The sequence below is a fragment of the Nothoprocta perdicaria genome, unplaced genomic scaffold, assembly GCF_003342845.1.
Source record: "Nothoprocta perdicaria isolate Ctin4 unplaced genomic scaffold, notPer1 scaffold_0, whole genome shotgun sequence".
NCBI classification, from domain to species: Eukaryota; Metazoa; Chordata; class Aves; order Tinamiformes; family Tinamidae; genus Nothoprocta; species Nothoprocta perdicaria.
Genome location: NW_020454092.1, coordinates 1,974,648 through 1,999,486, shown reverse-complemented (window position 1 = coordinate 1,999,486; position 24,839 = coordinate 1,974,648). Strand labels below are relative to the sequence as shown.

The 24,839-nt window shown below is 38.2% G+C and overlaps 2 protein-coding genes across 2 annotated transcripts in view; one reads left to right on the top strand and one right to left on the bottom strand.

Annotated features, from left to right (window-relative positions):
• B3GALT1 (beta-1,3-galactosyltransferase 1) overlaps nt 1-4,175 on the top strand; it is a 71,993-nt gene extending 67,818 nt beyond the window's left edge. Inside the window, exon 2 of the transcript XR_003250856.1 lies at nt 4,151-4,175. The gene's annotated coding sequence lies outside the window, so the exon portion shown is untranslated. The remainder of the gene's footprint in view (nt 1-4,150) is intronic.
• STK39 (serine/threonine kinase 39) overlaps nt 1-24,839 on the bottom strand; it is a 67,774-nt gene that overhangs the window by 5,122 nt on the left and 37,813 nt on the right. The window contains exons 14-15 of the mRNA XM_026048371.1: nt 15,600-15,652; nt 13,674-13,742 (exon numbers count right to left, since the gene is read on the bottom strand). Coding sequence (XP_025904156.1) covers nt 13,674-13,742; nt 15,600-15,652 — 122 coding nt within the window. The remainder of the gene's footprint in view (nt 1-13,673; nt 13,743-15,599; nt 15,653-24,839) is intronic.

Below are 24,839 nucleotides of genomic sequence, written 5' to 3'. Positions count from 1 at the left end.
TGAATAGATAAGTACCATAAACCAAAGAAACAAGAAGCCAGATGCTCTCCATAAATACTTTCTACAGGCTTCTTAGGGGCAAGATAGACAGCAGCAAACTGATTTGCATGTTCAAAGTCCTGCTGTTAGAAGCATAATCCAAGACGACACCAAACGTATTTCCTCTGCTCATCCTGGCAGGGCTGTGATGTGCTTTTCACTGCAGACTAGTGCGTCTGGCCCTACATGACTCATTGCAAAGAACGAATCAGGCTCTGCTCTCACCCAGGGAAGCTGTTCAGCTCGGCACTTGGGCCAATGTCACCTCGACTGCTGTTCAACACGCACCAAAATTTTGGGGGTCTCATGTACACCATCAAAATAGCATCGAGTATTGTTGCTACACCTGTAATAAATTTGACTATTTGAAACTAAAACAAGGTTTAAAAACAAACTTGAGATGAATTTTGCACAGAAGACTTTTGGCAAAGCAGGAAATTAGCCTTCACAGTTTAATGAATTCAGCTACAGGAATTATACTAAAGAGCACTTCCCTTTTTAAAGCTTCATTATGAATTATCTCCTTCACTGTAGTCATCACAAAGAGTTTATAATTTAATCACACAATTTATTTTCACAATCAACAAATCCATTTTGTTGCAATACCTCCTTCCTGGTAAAATACACGCAAACACAGGCAATACTTTTCATTACAGTAATACACAGAACCATCCACGTACACAAAAAAAGAAAGTTCATCCTCCTTTTCTTCTGAAGCCAAGATAGAGTCGCTTCAAATTTGTATGTCTTAGGTTACATGTCTCAAGAACTTTTCTGGCTTATTCAAAGCTCCAATAAAGCAAAATGCTATAAATAAATAAATAAAAATCTCCAGCTGGAGTGCTACAAAATCAGAGGAGCTGCAGCTGGACCCTGGCTCTGAGCTACTCTCCTTGCACTTCTGTTTGTCATCCGTAAGGCCTGTAGTGACCTGGCACCCTCTGCAAGGCAGCACTGAGCTCTTCACTATCAGCTACAAAAATTTTTAAAAATCCAGCCCCTTCTTGCCTATTCTTCACCAAGAACAAGAGAAATCGAGTTCTCAAAGCAAAAATTAGCAAAAGACAAGCTAGCAGTTAATGTAAGAGTTATTTGTATTTACGTTTTTGCACAGCATCGTAAGAGAAAAGAACACAATTCTTAAGGAAAACTTTTTTTTTTTTAAAGGAACAGGGCTCATTAAAAGGCTATTTCACCTGTCCTGAACTTTTATTATGAGCACAAGCCAAAAGCTTTTACTTATGAATTTACTAGAAAAGGCAACACCAGATAAATATCTGAAGCAACCATAAGAAACAAGCTTTATTTTCACTTCTCTGATGGCCTACAACTAGAGTAGGACACAATTAAATAGAGGATTAAGATCTAAGGGAATAATGTCAGATGTGTTGAGACATTTGCTTGAAAATAAAAAAGAAGTCTAGCTAAGATTCTATAACATTAGAATACAAGTTTACATTTAAATAGGCCCATGTCCAGAGGAATCACATATGGTTTCCTAGGAAGATACTTTTTCAATTCCAGTACTGCATACCAGGCACTATTCACATCAAATTAGTGTTTCACATCTGTGACTTTGGTACTCTGAGGTCTGTATTTTCTGCCCTTTACTGAATGACAACAAAAATGAACTTGCCAGAATAATGACATTAATTTTGTCCTGTCAAGCCATGATGAATGCAAATCCCCCAAAAGGGCCCCTTTTTAATGCAGCATCCAAAAATGTTAGTAATTAACATCAACTAAGAAAGAAGTAAGCACAAAACTACCTAGAAAAAAAAATGTATAGTCCCTGTTGGTATCTTGCTGCTTTTCGTAACTCCTTGCTTGTTTTGCTTATCTTTACTTAGACTGCAAAGCCATCAATTCAAGCCAAGCTGGATACCTAAGTCTGTATTTAGGGAGAATATTTAAAATGCAGTTGATATTTTACAGGTAAGGAGATCATTACCCTCTTTACCTTGGCAAGAGCTCGAGTTTCTAGGTAGGTGCAGGTGCAAAGAGGCACCTATTTAGGTGCCTATTAGGTGTCTAATAGGTGCCTGTTGCACCTATTGTGCAGGTGCAATAGGCAGGTGCAAAAGGATGTGCCCAACACTACGCACCAGCTTGAAGAGTTTGATGCAACTACCAGCTTGAAGAGTTTGATGCAACTAATAACTGCCATCTTTCAGGGCCTGATATTAATAGGTAGGGAAAAAAAGCAGTCACCAAAGAACTGCAAGTGCCCATGTTTTCTCTAGTTCACTTATTTTCCTTCAGAAGTAAAGTTGCATCTCAGGCGGCAAAAACCATCGAAGCAGTTGGAAATCCATCTTGACAGCCAGCATGCAGTGACTTCTAATTATTTCTCTGGAAGGTCTTGGATTTCATCTCAACTACAGTAAAGATATCCTCTGAATTACAAAACTGCAGAGCAGAACATACTCTGAAGTGGAACATTCAAACCTACTTAGAATGTAATTAGATTAAGCTATCTGCTGCATTAGATATAACTGACCTACACTCTTACATATTTACTTCTAAAAATTTCACATCAGTACTAAAGTATGCAAAGGCCCCTGAACAACAGCAGCTCATTTTAGAGATTTGTCCTGAACCTAACATTCTTACACATGGGGTTTTGTGACACCTTTACCACACAGCTGCTGCTGCTGCTCACCCCATTCAGAATTACTGATTGCATCAGGCAAGAAGAGCATTTTCAAGATGCTATGGCTGTGCTACTACAGAAGTCAGAGAAAAAACATCAACAAGAAAGTATCTAGATGGAGAAAAAAAATCAAGTGGTTAGGAAAAACCTTTGCCAAAAACAACCTCAAGGAAATGAGTGTACTTCAAATCATGTCTTGGAGGAAAAACCCTCTTCAAACATAAGCAGCAGTCAGGCACAACAGACTTCTTGTTTGCAACAATAAATGAGGTGCTATTTAGCTTTCTTCAAGAGATTTCTGAAGGACAGATAATCAGTCTATGCACTACAAATCATACTGATTCTTTTGCAGGCTTTGCTCACAGACAAATGGTGGTGCCAAGCTGTCAAAGTGAGTGCCCACACCTGCAGAACAGGCAATAGGACAAAAGGTCAAAACTAGCAAATAAATATGCACAGCACTGACTGCCATTGTACATGTAAAAAAAACCAACAAAACAAACAGCTCCAGGTGTTTAGAATATTTATTTAAAATATAACATAAAACAATCTTTGCCCTCTGACAATTTTGGCTGATGACATCAGTTACAAGTATTAATAAGTATTAAGTATTGCAGGTAAATGTACCTGAGTAACTGTACTTGGGTGAGTCTATCAAATAGATGTTTTACTCCTCTAATATGACTCCTCTAATGTGCCTTGTAACTTAAAAATTCTTAATGCAGCATGAGATCTAGCCCTAATGACTTCTGAATAGGGAAAACTTCTGGAAAGTTAAAATTAATGAGACAGTAAATAAAGCTATATGAAGTACAGCAGAACTATTTCCAGTACAATGCCAACCCAGCCAACTGAGCCAGGGCCATCTGCTGTAAACACAGACACAAGCAGAATCTGAAGTTTGAGATGACAATTCTGTGGCTGTCTCTAAAGAATAATGATCCCTGGGCTTTTCCATTTTCAAAAGAATGGATGGAGACCTTCTGACTATATGTTTAGGTTTAACAGCTTGGAATCCATTCTGCTTGGTAGCCCTGAAGCTCTTGGAAGGAAAAAAAACTTTGGAAAGGAGAAAACAATAACCCAGCACAAAATTTCTATTACAAGAAAAAAGGAGAAAAAAAAGAAAATACACAACAGGAAAATGATATGCTCCAAGAAAATCAGAAATACTTTTAATAAGTGAGAAGTGAGATTACATAATGCTGTCCTAAACCTAGTCTGTAAGAAATAACCACCTTCCACAGCGCTCTGCTTCATCCACTTGCATTTATATTCAGTGGGCCAGACTCAGAGCAGCAGAGATCTTTCAGCTTTCCTCCCAATTTCTTCAAGTATTACTTCCTCCCCTACTCTAGGCACTTATTCTGCCATTTTCATTTGATAGGTGGATTTCTCCATAATTAACTACCTTGGGAATGTGCTGATTTTGGAATTAATGCTGTTTCCTCCACACAGGTCTCAGGGAAGCGGGATGCCTGCATGTGGGAGCACATTTCAGTGGAACTGGGACTCCTGAAACTCAACTGCCGGCCCAACTCTCCTCCAAAGGCTGAACTCATTAGGCCCACTCTGGAGGCAGTTTCATAGATTGCAAGTGGTTCACTGCCATATATACATGCATTTGTATTTCACACTGCACAGTCATTTTCACGCATTTGCAAGGTCACAACAAGCTCAAAACTAAATTTTAAAACCTGGACAGCATTAGACCAACTATATTGCACAAACAAGAACAACAAATCAACATTCTAAATTTTAGTTGCAATTCCTCCATATCTCTCTCTCATTAATATCCAATATTACCTAGTGACTCCCAAACTGTCTGTATAAAATATTAAACAGCATTTCAAAAAGAGGTCAAAAAGGTCTTATAACTGCACAGAGCAACTCCATTAGTTCATCCATTCAGGATGCTAGCCAGAAAATCCCTTTTGTTTATGCTGCTGGAGAACAGTAGCAAGGGAATTATAAAGCATTTTGAGATGCTAACTGATGACACACTAAGAATTGTGCATTGCTAGAGGACTGGAAAAAGCTAGACAGGCTCGTAACGGAATAAAAGAAAATAGTTCAACTGCAAGCCTGGCTTCTCTTGTGAGGAAGCTACAGGATACTGATAAGAGAGCAACATGAAAAATACTTAGAAATGTATTATTTATGAAGAGACCATCATTAGGAATTTATTACAGAAAGATTAAGGCACACGAATTTGACTGAATTCTCAAAGTACACTGCTGAATCGGTAGATATAGATAAAGACTGTAGAAAAGATTTATCTCCATTTCAACATTGGATAATTTAATATTCAACAGCTTCATTTGCACTCTGGCAATCAGAAAATAGCTTAAAGAATCACCACTCATCTACAGAACAGCAGAGGGCTGAGGAAGCCCCAGCTTGAAAGGCCCAGAGGGGACTAAAGGGTCACGTACGACGTTCTGACGCACAGGACAAACATCTCCCAGGGCTCTGCACTTTGCACAGCTGGAAGGGCTTCGTTAATGACCCCAGTGCCCTGTGGTTCAAGGGGTCTGCAGCCCCGTATTCTGAAAACGGTACAAACCCAGGAACGCCTGTTGCTTCGTGTGTCTGTGAAACACGAGCCCCAAAGAACCATCATCACCCGCCGTAAGAGTCCAACATACAGCAGCAATTACAGCTACTCAAACCTCTTTTTTAAAAAAAAAAAAATTCTTAAATTCCACAGCTCCAATATTTTCCAGAAAGCATTGTACCAGCAGAAAGGCTGCTTGGTATTGAGAGAAGCCAAGGCCCTGAAGCTGGCATGGTGCAAACCTGAATATACTCATCACCAGGGACTTCAAGGCTAAACCTGAATTTGGTTAAGACTCTGCCAGTAAATGCTAAGAAATGGCAAGACATAAATTGATAACTTGTGCCAATATTAGGTAGTAAAAAGCAACTTGCACGGTACAGTTTGGATGGCTTACACAGTTCTGACAAAGCCCTGAAATATTTATGCTTGCTCAAACTGTAAAAATCCTCAGTTTACAGAATAACGGCAGACCTCAAAGTTCTTCATAATAATATCTATTAAAATGAGGTATTAATATGTATCCCAGGGCTCACAGACAAATGGGAAAACTGAAGACTGAATTAAAGGAATATGCAAGATTTATTTTTTCCTTGGGCAGCTTATGGGAAAATTTCCACTCATTGGAAACTGCATTTTGTGAAGCAGGAGCACTGTATCAAAATGAAATATTAAAATTATAGTGCAGAAATGGTGACTACTGCAATTGCAATAGCACATTAGCAACAAACCCCTAAATCTTCAATTATTTAGTATGCAACCTGATCCCAAGATGATATATTACATGTTTCCTTCTATGAGCAAAAAAATACAAACAGGAACTCTGATAACCACGTTATTGTTTAAATTTAAAATATTAATGTACCTGGAAAATAGGTAACTTTTCCCAGAAATTTATGAAAAAATAGATGGTTGAAATTCTAGATTTGATTTCTGCCCCTAGTGTGAAAAACACATTGAGACAAACCACCACACACTTAAAAGTGTTAGTAAGTTGAACATATTTGGCTACTTAAGTGCCTATATATTTCAGACATTGATTCTGGATGCATTTGATGGGGGAGAAGATATCTGCTGGGAGCTTAAACAAGGAGAAATTAAAAGAGGAATTGAGGGAGGGGGTAAGCGAGATAGACTTGAGAATTTCCTTTTGACTTTGAGAAAAGCATTTTGATGATATTAAGAATTCTAAACCTGGAATGTTTAGAATCTCAATCTCAAATGAACATTTAAAACAAAAATTTAGACCTCCTGTCCAACATTACTAATAGGAGTATTTAACAAGTATTAACAAGAGATATTACAGTAAATTGTGCACATAAATTATCCATACGAAAGAATGAGTCAGAATACAAGGCTAGAAAAAAAAAAAGGACTGAACAGAGAAAGTAAATTCTTTCCAAGGTTTTGGCACCAGATCTCTTCAATTTGATAGTCATCCAGATATTGCAGACAGCTCCATAAATACCTTCATCATGCTGGATTAGAGCCGAAGTATAGGTCCATGCAGAAGTGGTTGTGTTCTGCTATGCCTATTATCACTTGGGTAATCTCTCCCCATCAGATGTTCACAACTCCTCCTATCCTGAATTCTGCTATGAATTATATATATTGTTCTGAAAAAACTATTAAGAAGATGAAATACCAGTCAGGCTACTTCAATACTTTACATTCAAAATAGGAAAAAGTTATTCAGAAAAGACTCCCTTACATGCAGGATTTAGGTTCTGAACAGACTGTTGCTTGCTTGAAGTATTTGAATAAATCCTTATTTTAACTAACCACTGGCGAGAAGTGTTTGCCAAGGGAACAAGTAACTAAATTACTATTGAAAGGGAAACATTACTTTCTTTGCTGTCTGAATCAAATGCAGAGCTTCATTTTTGATTCTACAGAGACCTCAAACTTATGAGGGGAGGGAACGTACTTCAGACACTAGTTTGAAATCTGCCATATCAGGAAAAAAAACCTAAAGTAATTCTACAGTTAAACAGACAGATTTATTTCTCATTTACACAATTAGAATCTAGACTACTGCACGCTGAAATAAAGTAACATTATTCAAACGCAACTGCCAGTTGCATTTTTACCCCTTGGAATGATTTATCTGATCATGGCTGTAGGATAAGCACATTTACTGGCATGCAATATATATTGTACACAGATTAAATTTGTTTACTTTAAGAATTTCTTGTGTTGTGTATTTGTAGTTCTGCCACAACAGCTATTACAGGAACAGTGATTATTCACTTAATGCCCTAGCCTTTTTTCCACCTGTACCCCATTTTCCACCACACTGAAAATTCACAGGGGTGGAAATGTTCAAGAAACAGCCCTGGTTCACACATTACACTTCCTCAACTGCACATTCTATGTACTGCACATGAAGAGAAAACAGGCTGATTTTTTTTCCTTCTTGGAAGGAGCAATTAGATGCAAAACTTGGTGACCTAAGGGTGTCTCTCAGACATCCAGAGCTCCCCATAGCCTAGTCATTGCGAGCCACCCTTCGGTGTGTTAGCTCTAAGTGAGCCAGCTGTGCTGAAATATTTAAGTCCTTAGTTAGCCCTTGGGGATTTTATAGATACTCTCCTATCTGTAATTTATGGGCATATCTTACTAAAGAGATATGAAGTTATATGCTCACATAGAAGGCATAAGAGTTACTACAAAATGTCTTAAAATATAGTAGGGTTTAAGTATAGGTTTTCTCTCTGGGTAATACATTAAAACCTAAATACATTAAAACCATTTAGACAATGGGTTACTGTAAAGTTGATGGGTACATCTAGCTCTATAATGTTACAAAAATGCAATAGATGCTATTATCTAAGAATTCAGTCACTGTTCAATTTGAACAACAGCCATGGAAAAACAAAACAAAATCTTCCAGCAAATTTGCCCCACATTAGTAAAATCAGCCTATCTCAAAGGATTACTAATATTAAATGACAAATCTCTGCTGCTTTAGGTTTTCAAACAGTGATGGTATCCAGATCATGTGCCTTTAGCAACATTACAGCTCTTCATTAGGCCATAAATTAATGCAATATATTTTCTATTCATGCAGCACAATCACATTTTCTGATTATAGCAAGGTGATAAACAGGAATTAGCTGAAAAAAAGCATCACTTCATTCAGCTGAGGACATCAATCTAACAAAATAGCAAAGGCACTGCAAAAACAAGGGGAGCAAAAGGATATTCACTGAGTAACTATGGCATTTCCAATGATTTAGGCTATCAGAGTCATTCTGAGCTGGGATGCTGTTCCGGAGAGACAGCCAGGACAGCATCACACCGGGCCTCTCTTGTTCACCTCTTGATTGAAGCACTAAAGTGCCATCACCAGCATCTACTCCAAATGAATCCACACAAGATTCTGAAAGAAAATTCTAACTTTTGATATCTTTCAAGGACCTGCAGATCTGTGACATGAGTGACCAGCATGCCTCAAGTACTGCACGACGTTTCTCTGCCAAAGGGAAAAGCAGAGCTAATGAGCAACCTTTCCTTCAAACTAAAAATAAAAGAGGACATGGGCAGAATATGCGCCCAAGGCTACCTGAGTAAGAAAAGGATAAAATAAATCACTTTACTAGACATATGTGAAACTTGTCACACCACAGTGCAGCTTGAGAACAGTCTGCATATTTTGACTGCTGGCTCACTGGCATTAAATCATCAGAGAAGAACTCTGGGTCCCTGAGCAGCTGGCATTTGCTCCAACTAGGATACATGTTCCTCATCTTCTGTTTGAGCAAGTTCTGGAGGTTTCCTAGGAAGTCTTCTAAAATTCAGCAGGAAAAGAGAAACCAGAAAATACTTCCCTCTTCCAAGACCAAACAGTCTTGGACACTGCTTTTGATGCTGACTTTTGTACAATTGGACAGATGCTGCAATATTGTAGAAGGCTACTAAAAATGGCATTGATCTGAGCCAGCTGAGTGGCCACAGGCTCAGAGAGCATCCAGAGCGTGGAGGACAAGCAGCAACTGAGGCTGAAAATCTCCTGGCTCAGACCAGGCACGTCCTCAGCTGACATAAGTGTGCAAGGAACCAGGTATAACCCTGGAGCTGAAAACACAGCACCACGTTAGCAAGAAGGGGTAAAGATTTTCTTTGTGTGATACAGTCATAACAAAAAAGTGAGTTCGGCATCAGCTGTCCAGAAACTACAACACTGAGCCACATGTTTCAAATATTTAGATACTGTGTTTAATTGGGACTTCTGTTACATTGTTTAACAACCTTTGAAATAATGTATTTTTGGATTCAGTCTGACAGATGTTCTCTGCATTCATGGCTAAATGATCTATTAATGGCCATGGTTATTCTATTCTGGGTACCTGTCTGAAAGGCCTGCCTATTCATCAGACTAACTGCACCAAATGAAAAAGGCCACCGAATGAAAACAAAAATAAAAACTCAGTCAAATTAATATGAAGACTGCATTTACTCCATTCACACTTTTAAGAAAATACACAAGAGTGATGAAAATATTTGCTGTTTTAAAAATATCAACTGCTTTCAAAATATCTTTATTTGCTGTTTTCAAAATATGAATTCCTTTCAAAATATTATCTACTAGGTTTTCAAATTGTTCAAAACACATTAGACCTTGCTTTGACTGAATAGCAAGTGTTTCCCCGGTTACTAGGTGGATACCAGGTCTGGTTCCAACACGGAAGGCAGGTATTAAATTACCAGAGATAAATGTCTGACGTACTCAAAAGTGACGGTACCTTTCCCAGGATGCTCAAGGTTTTTATAGCATCCAGCTAAAATTATATTAACATAGTGAAAAACAACCATACATTTCTTAATCACAAACCTACGAATGCTTTAATTCAAGCAGTACTTAGTAGGAGCAAAACAAAAGGAACAAAGAGAATACTTTGTTTTTCCCCACCTTTCTTTCAAATAACTCCAAGACGACCTCTAGAGTCTGAAATTTAAAGCTGGTCTGTAGAAGATTAACTGTAACTTAATTGCACACACAGTGTATGTACTAGTGAAGTAGGAATGCAATCATATTAAAACTGGGTATTAACATTCAATATTCACACAGAGTTACTATGCAAAACCAACTGGCAACACAAATTTGCCTTTTCTTTATAGCATCACAAAACCCATAAAACATTATTAGGTGAAAGAGTCACAAGCATACTAAACACATACTGCATATACATATACACACACACACACACACACACACACAAACATACGCTTCAGCTCAAAATGTATCCTGAAAATATTCTAGATGTTTCACACAACTTAATATAGCCTATTCAGATCTGCATTAAGGTATCTTTGTCAGCTAGATACAAATACCTGCATAGAGACATCACTTCCCTCTTAAAATTCAAAATCTGGTTTCCTTTAAAGCTGAATGCTTTCTACTGATTTCCTTGATCTAGGGACCTCTTGTGAAGCAATGCTACCCTATTCTGTAAGAACAGAAACCACTCAATCGTAGCCAGAACTGAACATGTAAGATGGGATTTTTGCATCTCCACAGAACAGGTAGCTCAGCTTATCAAAATAGAAATCTTCCTGGGAAGCCTGTGTGAAGTGAAGCAAATCTAGCAGGACTCAGAAGGTAAAGCAGGCTTGTAGTTAGCAGCAAATTCTGTAAAACTTGCATGTCAACTGGTCCTCACTAACAGGTTCAACTCACATAAGCTATGGCCACACTTTCCACAGCAGTCTTCGCTGCCTGTTCAAATGTCCTTTGTGGATTCCAACATGTTCTCACCTTCCCTCCCCGCTTTCTTTCAGCCTTTACCTTCTCAACATTAATAAAACCAAAAGAACAACTTTTAAGAGGCCATCTCAGAACACATGTTTTCCTTCATGTTTATTGAGGCTGAATTCCTGCAGCTTCCCCTGAAAAGTGAATGATAATCGACGGCCACATTCTATCTGCAATCAGCTCTTCTGGCGAGAAGGCCGACCACTCCATCCTCTCTGCTATTCTTTGCTGGCATAATCATTTCACACCGAAAATACATTCTGTAGGCAGATTAACAACTTCAGCACCATCTGCTTTATGACATGACTTACTGCTTTAAAGGACTCAACTGAAATGTTTCTCTGGAAGCTGTATTAGAGTTACTATTCTGAAAGCAGCAGGTAAAACCTAGCTTCTTTTAAATAGACATGGTCAGGATGCTCAAACAAGGCTTCATTCCCTGCAGAACCTACCTCTCCTGCCCATTTTCTAAGACATTCTGGATTGCCTTCAGCTTTTTTTTTTTTTTGGGGGGGGTGGGGGGGAAGATTGGTGAATGTTAAAACCAGTAAGATTAAAATCTGACTGAATAGATAGGTTTGTTTAGTCAATACTCATGCCAGACTACAGTGAAATTAAGCATTCACAATTCAGTGGACCCTGGCTGGCCCTATCAACACTTAAACATCTTATAATCATCTTTAATAAATGCAGCTATACAGTAACAAACTAATGTTTGCAGTATTCTACTTGCTCACAAACTGTTTTATTTCATGCCCATACATTTATACAATTTTCAAGACAGAAATCAAAAATATGTTCCAACTCAAGTACTACTTTGATATTTTTAATTAAAAGAAAAATGCCAGTTAGCAAAACTTGCTAGCAAAATATGAAATCTAATATCACACACTAGAAGGATAGCATAATGCCCAAAAATACTAGAAAATTTAAGCAACTTCACTTAAGATGAGCAGGCACATAAATAAAAATTACAGTGCAAAGTAATGCAAGAATTTGCATCTGTGGAACTTAAGGACTTAAAATCCCAGAGAAAAATGGACACCTAAAATAACTGCAAGCAATAAAATTATACATTTTTTGTATATAGTTAGAGCATTCAGTTTTCCTTATTTTTTCGTAATACCATGACACAAAGGTCAAGAGGAAAGAACAGAAAAGCCTATCATCCTAGTACCAAAAAAAAAAAAAAAAAAAAAAAAAAAAAAAAAAAAAAAAAAAAAAAAAAAAAAAAAAAAAAAAAAAAAAAAAAAAAAAAAAAAAAAAAATCAAAGTCATTTTAATATTTCTGTTTCTTCAAGGACTAGAGTCCCATCACTAAAGCCATATGGAATATCCTGATTTGCTTTCTTTCCCTAAACATCCCTGAAAGATGCTATCCCATTTATGGGATTCCATAAAGACACTGGGACTCTGCATTGGAGCACTCTGCAGCACAAGGACAAAAGGGAAGAGTGAAGAAGGCAAAAAGAGGGTTTCGGTGGGTCCTGCTTGGTCTTGCACCTCGGCGTCGCCAGCTGTGACTCCCCCTTCTGCACAACACGGAGGAGCTGGCGCGGCCGCACTGGCAGCTGGGAGACTGTTCACACATAACGTGTCTTCTCCTAACTAGAGGATTCTTTATTAAAAAGGAAAAAAAAAAGAAAGGAAAAAGGAAGAAAGTGAGAAGTTCTCTCACTTCAGATACTTAAAAAGCCTTTTCAACGCTGTGGTACTGCTGTTTTTCAGCCTGGCTGAAAATGATGACAGGCCAGCTGCACCCCGAGCCCTTATCTACAGAGCAATAGACTGAATTAAGAGAGCAAGTAGTATTGGGACCTCTCAAGGATGTTAGAGAGCGTAAGGCCATGCTGCCTATGTATTTGGACTCCCTCCCAGGCAAGTGGTATGAGCACGTGGAACACTCTCCATACCACTAAAGGTATCCAAACCAACTGAGATGAACTTCTTGGGCAGAAATGCAAAACCTGATCCATTCCTTGATTCAGGTGTTAAACTTTAAACATCTACTAAGCACCCTTTGATTTTTGGTAACTGTATTTCTATGTATCTGTCTTGAACAATCACGGAAAAGGGGGCCCCACAGGGAGAGCAGCGTTTCCAAATGAATCCCCTTTGTCTGACATTAAATTTCATTTAAAAAAAAATCACACAGAACAGAACAATAGAGAGGCCTACTTCTTTTCAGCATCTACTAAGCATTCTGATAACGTTTACCTGCTAGGACTAATATCTCTGTGTATAGTTTCCCTAGATCCTGAACTCTGATTTGATCCTGTTGACTTCCATGAAGTCAGATGGGTACTTACTAACTTCACTGGGAGCAGAGCTGCCAAAGCATATTTTTCAAAAGTAAAAATCCCAAAATCAATTTACTGCTAAGTAGAAAAAAAAAAGTTAGTACAAAAATTATCAACCATTGAGCTGTAAACAATCCTGCAGGAGATCTACATTATATCACCTCTCTCAAACCACTAAAGTGTTCTGACTTCCAAAGACAGTCCTTGGACTGATACCAGAATTGGCTTGTTGATTGTACTACTCATACACGAAAACAGAATTAGGACCAAAAAGATTTTATAGAAAGCAGAGTTACAGAATACATTTTTCACATCCATTTAACATTGACTTGCCACAAGAGCATAATTACAAACAAAAATTTAATTTACCTATAACTACATCATGGCCATCAACCAAGCCTGCAGAGAACAGCTCCTGAGAAACGCCATCTGCCGTGTCTGTCCAAAAGGTGAAATGAATAAGTATAAGAGCCCACAAAAACAACAAAAAGCATCAATCACCCAGTGCAATTTCACCAGAATATATTTTACTACCAAAACTCCCATGGAGACAGGCTTGAAATCAAAATTATTTTTCATTAGAGTTTAAAAAAAAAAATGTATCCCAAATTTCCAAAGTAATGATTTTATCAGCTTCTGCAAAATAAAAAGCACAAGGAGATGATTTGATTCACTACAAGCCCCACACTACCCATTCCTGGACACTTGCATTTCTCCTCCATTACCACAGAGCTACTCCTGCTCAGGATGCAGCTTGAGAAGCTTCACAACCACAAAAATAAACTTTGTTGGGGTATTACTGTCACTCTCTTGCAAGAGCGAGAGAAAGAGAGAGACTTTCTTGTTTCCCCATCGCACTGTTTATCTAGAGACAAAGCAGTGCTGTAATCACACTGTAATCACAGCACTGCACGCGCTCTCTCTCATAGGTTTTCTTGCCTGTTGTTATTGGAGGAGTTGCACAAACAGTAATTACTTTCCTTGTGCTTTAGGTTTAAAATACCTTTTGAGTATTGTGACTCAGGAAACTCCTGAGACATCTACTCAGAGCAGTGGGTGGACAGCAATTGCGGTGTCTGAGTAGGTTATTCCTAAGACCTTGTGCCTAATATTTCCTTCTGGCTAAACCATGGCTCCACTTCTGAAGAAAGAGGCAGGGCAGGACCAATGCACCTGCCCTGGCTTCAGCTTCCGAGGAGCAGAGCCTGAGCCTCGGGCTGGCTGCCTCTGTGAGTGACTACCAGGAACGCTGGATCCTGGTGTTTGCTATGCAGAATTCACTATTTTTAACCAAATAAGAATTCTTGCATGGGTTATGTTATTGCTTACATAGGATTTAAGTCATTCCTTTCAAAAGTTAAATGCCAAATTAATTTAAGATTTTCGGTAGTTATCCCCCATTTCAAAAAACAATGAGACAGGTACACAACCGAATATATACAAGCACAGAACTACTGCACATGATTTTATGATTTACAGGGAAAGAGCCACCTTTGCCAAGTTGGGCTCATTTTTAGATAGAAGCTCTTTGGGCATTATTCTAAATATAATAAATATTGACTTCTGTGAAATGCACAATATGGTTATACTTCTAGTGACTGCTATGATGCCTTTTACTAAACATATTGTCTTCGTGCATTTTATGCCATCAGTAGCTATTTGTTTTTTGGTTTTGTTTGTTTGTATTTTTTCAGATAAAACTAAGTTTTATGATTTCTTAAAACTTAGCACTATAAACTCAGCTCTATATTGGTAAACCAATATAGATCTACAAACATGCAGTAGAGTCTTAAGGTTTTATTTCTGGTGAATTTAAAATTTATTTCTGGTGATCATTTGTATGGTAGAAGTGCAATCCAACTTCCACTTAAAAACAGCATTTGAAAAATAGTGCACGCTTCATACTTGTGAACAGAACTTTCTCTTACAGAAGGCAAAACAATTCATCATCAGCACACACACACCTTTATGGCTACTATGTTCCATTTTCCATGACATTTTCCAAATGTCAAAATGTAGCCATAAACATCACTATTCAAGCTCCTATATACTGTATGAAACATTTGAGCAAAATGTAATATTGATAGAGATAAAATCTTTAAATATATAGTGTACATTATGGCCACTTACCACTAGAATTTCTATGCATCTACTATTTTTGTTTAAGCACAATATAAAGCTCTGCACAGTAACAAATAGTTTAGAATGGTAATTTATATTAACCACAAGCAGTAACCAATTTCTGAAAAACCTTTTTGAGCAATATGAGAATAATTTCAAATAAGGCAACCTTACCTCTGCCTGGAGTAAACTCAAACCGTATGTCATTAAGTTCTTTTCTGGAGTTCCTGAAAAACATTCAAGGGTATACATTAAAATGTAATGAGCTTATTCAGATGAGGTATATTCATCTTTATAGAGAAATGGCTTTTAAATATACAAAGAACACTTTACGATTTAATGTTCCAATATTGTCCCAACTGAAAGACATGTACATTAAGACACAAAAAAAAGGCTAAAAGCCCAGGGAATTTTAATTTTGCCCATATCAGAGCACATTGCATTTTCTAAGAATTATACAATTATGACTCCTTACCTAAGGCACATAATGACACAATTTCTTTTTACAGATTAAGCCTTTCCTCTCAACACAGTAGCCCTCACATACATGAAATTTACAAACAAAGATTGTTTTATGGAATCAGATCCCTTTTTCAGTGTTGAGTTTTCAGTATATTCCATGAACAAAATTTTTCTGGAATCTCAACTAGCAATAAATAAAAAGCAAACAGACAAAAGGAGAAAAAAGCCTGCAAATCTCTGATGTATGGGTTGTTAGCTCCTTCTTTAAGGATCAGACTGCACCATCAAAAGATGTGGAAGATTACTTCCTAGTTCTTTCTCTTTTTTTTTTTTTTGTAAATATAATGAGAAATTACCTTTTACAAAGTATCATGGTTAGTACAAAAGGGCACAGAGATAATGAGAGCAATTTGTTGAAATCCAGGAAAGAAAAAAGCAGGGCTGTTCCCTCAGCAGGGTGGTATCTTGCTGCCCAAAGGACAGTCAGTCACGCAGTAAGTTTATAGTCCAGTGCCATTTGTTCGCCTCTAGTCCAGTGCCATTTGTTTGCCTCTCATGTGCAACATATACACTGGGGTGGAGGGGTGAACAGTAACCATGGATTATGTCCGGATAACTCAGCAAAGCTTAGCACACACATCTATAGACCATAGATGCCCTAAAGGGAAGCAGGAAAACAGGTGGGGTGCCCCCCACATGGCCCAGCATCAGTGCTCACTTGCCTAGAGAGCAGCCCCAGGGTCCGCGTGGGCCTTGGGGACCCTCCTGCCCAGCCTCACGCCCTGTCCCACGCGAAAGGTCCCAAGAGGCAGCGACTCGCACAGCCTTCCGAAGATGCTCTTTGAAAAGGGGCACTGGGGTCAGCTTAAGCCCAGTCAGAAAATGGGCAATGTTGAAGTAGGAAAGGAATTTTTGCAAATTAGTCATTTAAGTATGACAGCCAGAGCACTACTGGTACTTCCACACTGGGTCAGGCAGGTCAGTCATCCGTTGTCACAAATCCCATACTTGATACTGCTGTGTGGAAAGATCTCCAGTTATTTTGACACACACAAGCAGATCCTGTTTATATAAGGCAGACTAGCCAATTTTTTCGCATTTCTCATTTAAAGGATTAACATGGAACTGACAGTCATTATGTTTAATAATAAAAATCACATGCACTTTGAAGTTAGCCTAAGACAAAAGAAATAACAGTCTTGTTTTCTGGTGATAACTGTTCAGTTTCTACCCCCACAGAAATCACACAGCACTGGCAACAACCACTTCTCTGCAATGTGAGCTTTATCATACCCAAGCATCCAGGCTGCAGAAACTCCACTGCACATTCTTAGCAATATTTTGCAGGAATTAGTGGAGAAGAGAAGCTTCAGCTTCAAAATACCTGGGTAACTTATGGGATAAAATAGAATTCTTCTATTAAATATTTTTCTTTTCAGCTCCAGACGACATCCTGCCATATACTTTAAATTCCTTCCTGTTTACTACTGAAGAGTGCTCCAACCAGCTTAGGATATGATACAACTGTAACACATTTGAACATCCTCGTTCCTTTACGATCTCATAGTGCACTGCAGAACCTCCGCTCCTTGCACCTTGCCAAGGTCAGGTTTTTAGTTTTTGTTTTTGCAGTTGATTCAGCAGACTAGCTGTAAGCAAACTCACATTTCAGCATACCAGGCCATGAAATCTGATTGTAGGAAAACTAAATCCAACAACCAGGCACACTCAGATGTGATTTAAAACTATCAGCACTTGCTAAATACATGCAAAAAACATCGCACAGTTGAAAACGCAGCAACTTGTAGGAAAACAGATTGACTTGCAAAGCAGATGAAAGCATGAGAGGAAACACTGAAAAGAGCTGTGCCACAAGCACAATTTTAATTGAAAACTCATCTTTTCATGAATAAAGAGAATGGTTTATATCTAAATAGCTTTCAGGTTCCCAAAACACCATCCTAGAAAAACTACAGGGGTTAAAGACGATCCGTGCAAAAGGGCAGATAATGCAGCTAGTCAGGTCAGATTTACTGAACCCACTAACTTCCATTACAGAAATCAGTTGCCATTAAACACAATATTAACTAAGCCTTGTTTTTTTTCTGTAGAGAATTCATATGAATCTCAGTTCTCTTACTTTTTTTTCCCCTCTAGAAAAGCCTGGTTAGCTTTTCGGCAAAAAGTAAAAAAAAATGTCACATGACTCATCTCTGAGGTTGCTTTAGATAAATTTTGGCAAAAGGAAGTGGTTTATTTTATGTAAGAAGCTTATTAAAACTGCTGCTTTCCAAAACTGGAGAAATTTATTACTCTTCCCAAACAAGGTATGTTTTGACTGAACGTGGGAAGCAGCTCCTGTTTTCCACATATACTTTTGAAAGAAGTAAATCACAGGAATTAATTCTTTCCCTCACACCTTTGCAGAAGTAAACCAACAAGTTTTGCCTCTTAATAACTACACTGCTCCAGCCTGCACACTTTTTTTTCTCCATATAAGGAAACAGAATCAAACACTAAGAACGGTTGAGAAGAAATTCTGTATATTTATCAACCTTAGAGCTACCTATCTACAAACCAGGATATTAAGCCCTTTGATTATGTCTTCCCATAGACTTTCCAGAAGTAGAGCAGACAATGTCTATGAAAGCACTAAATAACTATGAACTCTAGCAAATATCATTGCTTTCTAACAGATTGATACAGCTTTGTAGAAGACCAGCTGCTCCTGATACCCACTCAACCAGGATAAAAATGAGACGTGTTTTACTTGGTTTTCAAATTGCAGTATTTCCCACTTAGAAAGCTGAGTCAATTCTGTTTATTAAAGTGAGAGTAAAAACTTTAGAAGGGTTATAGCTATTTGGCTGTCCAGCCTTGCTTTTCAGAATTGCTACTGTTGAACAATTCCGAGCCTACAATGCTGCTATTTTCCCTTTAATTGTACATCACTATTCAGGAAAGCAAAACAAATGATGTTTGGCAAGATTAATTTGCTAGACGCCTGTAAGTGCTTTTGCTTATGGTTTCATTACCTTTGAGACATTTATTGATTTCTATAAATTATTTATTCCATTATTTATTCCAACAAACAGATGTGGCACCTGATTTCTCCCATGAAAGCTCCTCATACTCTTCTCCAGTCTTCATACACTTCTGTGGCTCTACCTAGTTCCAATGCTACTGCAAATTAGCTGGCCACATATTAGCTTGATACACTTCGCTGAAAATTGTTTGGACCTGTCAATCTATTTATAGGCATATTTTCCAGATACTTTTTTTTTTCTCTCTCCAATTTAAGCTTTCTTTTTATTTGCATCCACCACCCTCTTATCATGCAGCAGCACACACACACACACACACTATTTTAGCAAGACAGAAATAGAATTTGAAGAAAAGCACTTTAAAATTACTAATCACTAAGCTTTTATCTTCTTCATCATTTCTTAATAGTTCCTAGTTTCACTAATGCATTTGTGAAAGAACAGTTATTTCTATTTAAAAATGCAAACTCAGACTTTTTGCCAGCTCTTAAAACACCTCTTCTATATTTGCTTTTGGCTCATTCAATGTCATTACAAACTCACATACCTTAATTGTCATGGATACAGATATCCCACCTACTTTAACAGCAGTAAATTTTAAATATGTCTGAGCATTTTAAAAGCACATTGATTGATTCATTTTCTGACTGTTTCTTTTTATTATGTAGACACCTCCAACAGGTCAAATACTACAGAGCTGCTTTAAACAAGAGTGACACCTCAACACAAATCTTACTAAGATATTTTGGCAGCCATTTACCTTGCAAAGTAACTGCAAAACTTAAAACTTTACACTTTATGGAAACATATTTTCTAAGAGTTCATTATGACAGTGTTCTTATCAGTATCACTTGATGTGCACATTAAGATTATGAGATTTCTTTTCTGATGTTCTAGGAAATTATGCTTCCTCATGGGGAGGGGGTGGGGGGAGGAAAACACAAGGGCCAATTCCATCAGCTATATCCCCACTTCAAAACTGAGACCATCCTTCCCTTGGGTGATGACACCCACTCCATTCTGAAGGACATAAGCTGCAGAACAACACTAAATTTCAAAAAATAAGGAGCAGAGAGTAAGCAGTTTGAGCAGCTATACAGACTGGCATGATTCTGTTAAAAAGATCCTAAGACATGAACGGAAATCTAAGGTACCCACACTTAAAGACAAAAACTTGCAAATAATTATTTAATGATAGTCTAATTTCTGCTATAGTCAATTAGCTGTGTTCTGCCCACTTGGTAAAAGATCTCCATGGTTGAGCTGCCACTTCGGTGGCGAGAATATAGCAGAAAATCATGTCTATGTAATGATGCAACTGCAAATTTCAGATGTTAAATGGAAATATTTCTTTGGTTCAGGAATGTGAAATGTCTATCATGTAAGCGAGGCTGTAAGAGTCAAGAAAGTTAAATTTCTCGTAATTAAAATTATGGTCTAAATCTAGGGTAGCCAGATTATCAAGGAGCAGGTTTTCATTTTTGCTTAGTATTTCATTTTTCCCCTCAAATCTATCCACCAATGGGGTATCCATCACCTATTATTTCCAACAAGCTTCAGGATCTTCCAAACAAACAGGCTCATCGAATGGACTAGATGATCTCTAGAGGTCCCTTCCAAGCTTAACCATTCTGTGAAATATTGGAGAGTCTGTATCCCTAAGTTACACTCATACAAGTGAACACTCTTCCTTCCCAAAAAATCAGTTAACAACAACAACAAAAAAATGTGTGGGGAGCCAACAGGTGGAGAAGGGGAGGAAGGAGGATGTGTGAAGAACAGAACATGAGGTTTTGCTTTACAGGACTTGCTGAATATTCTCCAGCTACTAGAGCTCTAGCTGCTCACATCTGTTTAAAAAATACTGGTACACAGAAATGAGTGTCCTACAACAGGCAGGCAGCAACAGAACTGCAATCAACACAGCTGACTTGTGAGACAGGGCTGAGCAGATCCGCTTCGCATGGAAATTGCATCCCTGATGTCTTTTAGGCAGTTGCAGCAGAAGCAAGACTCCACGTTTGTCATGATTTTCTTTTGAGAAGAGGAGTTAGAAGGTCTAAGCCACAAATGCTCCAGTTACCTCAGGTCCCATCACTGTGTCCCGCAGACTGGAAGCGCTGGCTAGACTATGAGCTAGAGGCAGCACACGTACCACGCGCCCGAGCACAGCCACTTACTTCTGCTGGCATTTCACAGATATACATCTTTGCCTGAAGCCTGAGCTTTTGTTAATCAAACACTACTATTTAACCCAACTACTACTTCATCATCATCTTCTACCACCTCTCCAATGAAAAACAATCCAAAATGTTAGCTCTTACCATTCCCGCTTTTGTTCAATTGCATATGTGGTATCAACCCATCTGAAAGTACACAAGTGTCCTACATCAACATTATCCAACTTGAACATTGAACTCACTAACTCTACTTATCATTAGCATATCCAGTACTCGGGCTACCCAGCCCAAACAAGGCCTAGGACTATTATCTGCTTGATCAGAGGCAGCAGGAGAGTGCGCTCTCCTGGAGCAGTGAGTATGCAACTCTCCTAGCCTCTTCCTTCCCACCAACCTTTGTTCTAACAGCTCCTGACAAACTGTGACAGAAGTTCAGCGCACATTCTACCTTCTTTTTGACTTATTTTTTCCATGTATTTGATGTGATTAAAAAAGATGCTTTTCTCCAATCCTCTCTCAAATCCCTGTTGAATACAGAAGGCATTACCAGTCAAGGAAAAGCAAAAAGGTTTTCAAAAACACAGGAAACCAGAGTCAATAAAATATCTTCTGACAGGCAGGAGTCCCAAATTTGCCCGGGAAGCAAGACACTTAGGAGGCCAGAGCCGCTGTTCATTTGTAAAGACAGGTCACCTGGCAAAAGGGAAGCTTCACAGCACTTTCAGGGACTGACGAGCATCGAGGGGTGTCATGACCCTATTAAACAAATGATAAGCAAGGAAGTATTCTCAGGAGAGTCAGAAGTGCACCTATTTCTTCTGCTTATGAGATCATGACTAATTATAGTTCAACAAAACTTGATGGAGAAACACAACTGACCTCAAGAAAATATGTATTAAATTTTTGTTCCCTAAAAATTCAAAGCTCCTGGAGTGCCCATTTTGTAGCCCCCTAACAAGGGTCGCTAGTGGAATGGATAACACCAGAACATGTATTCCTCTCTGAAGTTACTGATTAATTAGTCTTCAACTAAAGCTGTAGCAACTTTTTGCTAAGAATGAAAGCCATGAAAGTATCATTCAGCAACCCACCTTTCACGTGCCCACACTCCTTAAGCCCTATTCTCACCAGAACAGAATAGCCTCACTACGACACTGGCCAAGTCTGAGACTTCAACAATGCAAAAAATGAGACACTGAAAAATAAACATCGCACTTTCACAAAATTTCATCTCAGAGATGTCCCTCCCCTCTTGCATTTGACCTGCATTTAAGCTATTATTGAAATAAACTAAGTTAGAATATAGAAAAAGAGCCAGCATAGCCTAATAAACAGAACTAAGTATAGTATTTGCACTGCCTCACTGCAGTTGCTGTTGTAATTAGAGCCATTTAAATGAACTCCTCATCTAGGCTTAAGAGAAACTAGAAGTTCAGATCAAGATGGAGCTGACAGTAACCAGGGATGGTTATGCTATATATTCTACAGCAAGATACATCCATTCTTCTTTCTACATCTCTGGGCAAGTACTTTGTGTGTATAATGCAAGAAACTTGACAAAGTGAAAATAATAATATTTTTGGAAAAACAAATTTTCCTCAATTTTCTTACTTGTTACTCCAGTGTTTCTGATCCCCTTCATTCCCACAGTAATTATATATATATATATATATATATATAAAATCAGAGAAGAGTGAAAACTGATATTTTGCTTCCTTGCCTTGCAGCCATCTCACTGCAGATGTGGGAATTTACCCATTCAGCCAAGTCAAGGACTCTCCTATCCCTGCAAGGCCACACTGCCCCCCCAACACAACCTTTCTTCAAGGTCATGATACCACCAGCCAGCAGAACAGTAGCCAAAGCATCAATAAAAGGCAGCCTGTTACTTAAAGTAATTTATCAAGTGAGAACCCTGAAGTTATAATGGGATCACATAAACACATCGGAAGAGCATTTACTGTAAAGAAGCAAGAGCCCCCAGGGAATTCACCGGGTGTTTATGCAAATCCCTTTCTCTTTCACACTTCCATGCTCCGCTCTCATTGCTAATCAATATGCCACCTCCTCAACTACTCATTACCATCAGGAGCAGCCCATGTCTGTTCGGCAGCACATCATGCCTTGTGAAGAGGGAGGAATCTTGTCAACATATTTTTAATGACTGCAGGTCAACCTAGATTAAATGGAAGGGCGTTTGTTAACTTCTCACAGCAGCAAAACAGATGCTTACAGTCAGTCCTGCTTACAGATTGCTATCACCTAGAATGGGAATGCAGACTCTACGCATTAGTAAAATACTGCCTGAAATATAAAGTTCTTCAAAGGCCATTTAAAACTCTGTTATCTACAGCAATAGTTTTGAAAAACTCCCATGAGTGTAAAAGCAATTTGCTCCTCCCCACAAACATTACTGAAAGGACAAAATATGGTTGTATATGAGGGTTCAGGAATAAGCTGCAATACTGAAGACTGGAGAGTTAAACACAGAAGACACTGCCACTACCAAATACAATGCCCAGCCCTGTTTCCTGTATTCCTACCTAGTCAGGATACCCTTTTTTTTTTTTTTTTTTTTTTTTTTTTTTTTAAATAATTGCATTAATTTGGGAGATTTCATAATGCTGAGAGAAAACAAAGTAAAACCAAGCTACGTACTCATTGAATGTGATGTTAATACATTTTAGAGAGTTTTCAAGAGTATTGAGTTAAAGGCCTATTCATTCTACAACGTTATTATGTATTTCTATTTGGTAGCATTAATGAAAAGTTAAAACATTATTTAATAGCATTTACCCGCTCTTATATAAACAGCAGGTATCTGAAATGAAGCAACACACCTGTTAAAACTCTGGATTTCACAAGACAACAGCCTGTCCAGAGCTGACCTGTCCCAATATCTTTATTTTTAAGACTTAAAAGAAATGGGAATGCAATTAACTTTGCAAGACTGCATGGAATATGACAGTGAAACTAAGAAAGTCAAACAGGAAATTCTGGAATAGACTTTTCCCGCCCCTCCTCTGATCCCAGCTTCCTCATTTCTTTGCATAGGTCCTTGAAAGTTCATACCTCACTTAGTGGAAGAGCACTGTGTCCTATCTGTGATGAAAAACAGCAGTATTCACTCACACTTGCTCCCTTAGCTAATAGGAAGTGAACAGAAACAATACAGCCAAAGGGCTATTGCTTTGCTTGATGTACAGAAGCCAATACTAAAGGTAAGTTTTCTCTTAAAACTATTCCCAAATTAGCACAAAAGTTAAAAAGAAATAAAAAGTATTGATGGCTTTTACAAATTCAGAAGTGCTTGACATACAGTGGGTACAATGCAGCATGCAGTAAAAATCTCAGTCAAATCACTTGGTCAAAACCACAAGTGATTTAAAAAAGACTCTTCCCTGAAAAGACCTAGAGTTATCTACAAATGCAATTTGATAATATTAAGAAACAATCATGCTGTTATGACAGCATTTCAAAGACAGGATCATTTCCATGTACATAATATTTTGATTTTGCTAAGCATTCCAGCACACATTATGATTGTGGATGGCTTTTTTTTTCTCTCTCTCTCTCTCTCTCTCTCTCCTGTTTTTGCCAATAACCTAAGTTACCCCTCTGAGTACCTCTGTGAAAGGCATCTCTGCAGTTCTGCACAACATACCAAGGGAGGCAGATCAGCGTGCCGCATTAGCTGCGTGATTGCAGCAATCTCCCGCCTGCCTACC